The sequence below is a fragment of the Schistosoma haematobium genome, chromosome 2 (assembly GCF_000699445.3).
Source record: "Schistosoma haematobium chromosome 2, whole genome shotgun sequence".
Lineage (NCBI taxonomy): Eukaryota > Metazoa > Platyhelminthes > Trematoda > Strigeidida > Schistosomatidae > Schistosoma > Schistosoma haematobium.
In genome coordinates, this window is record NC_067197.1 from 18,618,954 (window position 1) to 18,622,186 (window position 3,233).

The following is a 3,233-nucleotide window of genomic DNA, read 5'->3' on the forward strand; positions in this document are numbered from 1 at the left end:
CATTTAAATTAATATGGTTTCAACGGATTTTTAAATTTTATGAGTTACTCTCACCATTTCTAGTAATTTTCGTTGCTGCCATCAATGTTATTTCATGACGATTGTTCGACACATTTCGTGCTAAGTTTTGCACAGTTTCGTCCAAAATAATTGTTTGTTGTAAGATTTTATATACCTGACTATGTTATACAACTAAGCCAATCACATAAAAACTTTTAAACCGATGTCGAATATCGTTTCACTAATGGTAGCTTTGTGGAGGTCAATGATATCTGGGGCTGAAATTTCTTAAGATTGCTAGGAAATTTTAACTATGCCATTGTATTATAAAACTGGCATTATGTGTTCATCTTATTACGCTAAATATCAACTCTATTCAATAAATAGTTTATGTGCAACAGAGTTTTACAGAGGTTTGTTCTCTTCTGGCGTCTTTTGAAGAAAAAAGAATAGAATCATATTTCACCCGAGACAGTGAATAACAAACACCACCATTTCACCGATATGCTCACTGTTTTACATCTAAAAAACTTGAAGTAAGCCTATACTACTCCCTTTTGTTTAGCTAAAATATCGTTTATCCACAGAAGCAAAGTGACTCTGATTCTGAAATCTCTTAACACTGGTGATAATTTGATGTGTGAGACTTCCTTAATAGCCTTACCAATGTCAATAAAGTTCACAAACACGGTTAACTTTTCATCTTTCGGAACACAACGACGTCCTAGTACTGTTAATGGATTTGTGAGATACAAGTACTTCACATGAGTAACTCAAGAATAAAACTGTAGTTCTCTTAGTAAAGTACCCCTCCTTTAAATTTTACTGACTACTTTATTTCAAGGAATGAGTGCTTTGTTGTATATTTTAATCAGTAGTAATAAAACATAACAATCCTATTTTGCCTTGTTCAATTTATAGTTCATATTCAATACCTCGTAAAGTGTAGTTGAAATCGAATTACTATTTCAAAACTTTACTTTTGTTTCAGAGGCGCCTCTTTATTCAGAGTTTGCCTTCTAAACTTTGACGCTTCAGATTTGACAGTCAAGTTTACACTTTTTTGAAACGGTCGGGATTTGATTTGTGTGCCAACAAAACAAGTGTCATGACAGACTTTTTGGGTGTATAGATTAAGAATGTACGTTCGAGCCATGTGTATAATCTATAAAGCTTATGATTACACATTGTTTGTGTTTAAGCAATTTGTCTACAGTGCATACGTGTTACGACGTAATAATGCTACTGCACGAACATAGGGAAATTAAAGAATATCGGTTTGCAAATTAGCAGATATTTATACAAAGCAGAAAACAACTCAATGATAGTTCAGTGATAAAAAAATAAGCACAAACTATTTGAGAAACAGTACTCTTTTTGACATGTTAACCGAACTTATTTCAGTTAAAGTAAGAACAGTAGTCTAGGAAATTAAAGAACTATCAGAACTAAAAGGTTTACTCAAAGAGGAATAAACTGATTTACTTTTCAGCAGATAAGTCATAGTTAAAGAACTGAATGTACTATTTATTCTATGGATCTATAGATTTGTTAGATAGAACTAAGTATCTGGTAGGGATGCATTGTCAATAATATAAGCTAAGGATTCTTCATTGAAATGGCTTGACTTTCAAACAGTTTTTAAAAAAGTTACAGGAAGCCATTTTATCTTCATTTGTATTTTCTGACTTCAAGAAGTAGTAAAGTTCTACAAAGGAAAAGAGTCACTGAATAAAATAGGGTTTTGTGTCGACTTTTCAGTTTGAAGTTAGTTTGAGATCACTGAAGTATAACTGTAAACAAAGAGACTCATGGAAACTGTCTTATCCTGGTTTCGATTCCCCAACTTATGTAAAGAGAAACGACTTGTAGCGCTGCTGAACGTAGGAAGCCATCAGAAGAGTGCTTACAGACGGCATGCTGGTTAAGAATAAAATTCTGGCTATGCTACGTATCCGTTGTAACAACTAGTCAGCTTACGTCGATATATCGAATAAATTTCAAAAATATCATCGGACTACTTCACTCCTGACTTCTGGTTTGATTGGGTTTAGCATCTTTCAGTTATAAAGGCGTTACGAACAAAATCGTTGTCAAACTCTGAATATCCGTGACATCATCAGACCTATGGTGTTTGTATTTGTCGGTATTGAAGTATGTACCTCTGTTATTATTCAATAACAGATTATATTACGAACTATATAAAGTCGAAATAGTGACATATGAGATCCAACCTTCGCAGTCTAGAGTATCACACTCATTCCAAGTCCCAAATGTCCTGGATTTGATCCGTAGGTACAAACTTCTAAATAGCTTGAAAGTAGAACGAATCAGTTATCAAATCCCTATTGATTTTCATTTGCTACCTAGATCATGGTGGTAAAGCGTGATGTGGAAAATCTTTAAAATGTTGTTTGAACATTATTATATTAACTTTAACATTGGTTCTGAACACAAGTTGATATTGATTGTATTCTTATGCAACTTTACCTGGTTTTGAACTATTTTACTCATCCTTAAACTCTTGGTTATGGGATAACAACGTTAGTTCATGCAACTCTGCATAAACATTATAAATACCAAATTACTTATGTTAAAACTTCTACATCAACTTGTGTTTACCTGCTACAGTGACAATTGTCCCAGCCATAATAGCAACCGAACTAACAAAAACGAACCAAATAAACGCCGAAATGATGTTAATTTTTTCTTTTGGCTTGTTTCTGTACAATATTCCTTCGTAAATTCCACCTCTTCCATATGGATGTACATCAATATCTTCTTGTTCTATTAGCATTTCTATTGCAAGCAAAGATAGTCTAAATTACAGATGGAAAATTATAGATAAATGTTAAAGTAACCATTTTAAATAATCACAGTTACCTATTTTGATGTTGCAAATCCATCATAACACATTGTTTTGGTAAATTTGGATCTAATCCCAAGGCTTGCCTTAAGGTCGTTTTTAGTTTCTCTAGGTTTTCACTATCTGAATGAGAATGATGGCAACCACCAACATGATATATATTGTCGATGCTAAGCTTTTCGTGCCCATTCTGCTGATTAAGATCTGATTCTTTTACAATACCCTAAAAAAGAAAAATTACCATACGGTGGAATGGCGCAAACCACATTGACCACAGTAAACTATTAGACCGAAATACAAAAAATGTCCTTATACAAACCCTTACATTTTAATGATGTAATAATTATACAAACAGAACAACAGTAAC

The 3,233-nt window shown here is 33.1% G+C and overlaps 1 protein-coding gene across 1 annotated transcript; it reads right to left on the minus strand.

Moving 5' to 3' along the window:
* Window positions 1-1,425: 1,425 nt before the first annotated feature.
* Window positions 1,426-3,233, minus strand: MS3_00000262 (uncharacterized protein). Its single transcript, XM_051208099.1, has 3 exons — window positions 2,884-3,233; window positions 2,623-2,819; window positions 1,426-1,708 (listed from the first exon to the last, which is right to left on the minus strand). Exons 1-3 carry the CDS (start codon window positions 2,907-2,909, stop codon window positions 1,611-1,613), a joined length of 321 nt encoding a protein of 106 aa, XP_051067707.1. The 5' UTR covers window positions 2,910-3,233; the 3' UTR covers window positions 1,426-1,610.

What these genes read in the sequence shown, in the direction of transcription:
- MS3_00000262 (XM_051208099.1), bottom strand. Translation starts at nt 2,909, where the DNA reads ATGATGGATTTGCAACATCAAAATAG. An exon ending in GATTTGCAACATCAAAATAG is followed by an intron (nt 2,820 to 2,883) that starts GTAACTGTGATT and finishes TCTGTAATTTAG; the next exon opens with ACTATCTTTGCTTGCAATAG. An exon ending in GACAATTGTCACTGTAGCAG is followed by an intron (nt 1,709 to 2,622) that starts GTAAACACAAGT and finishes TTTCCTTTGTAG; the next exon opens with AACTTTACTACTTCTTGAAG.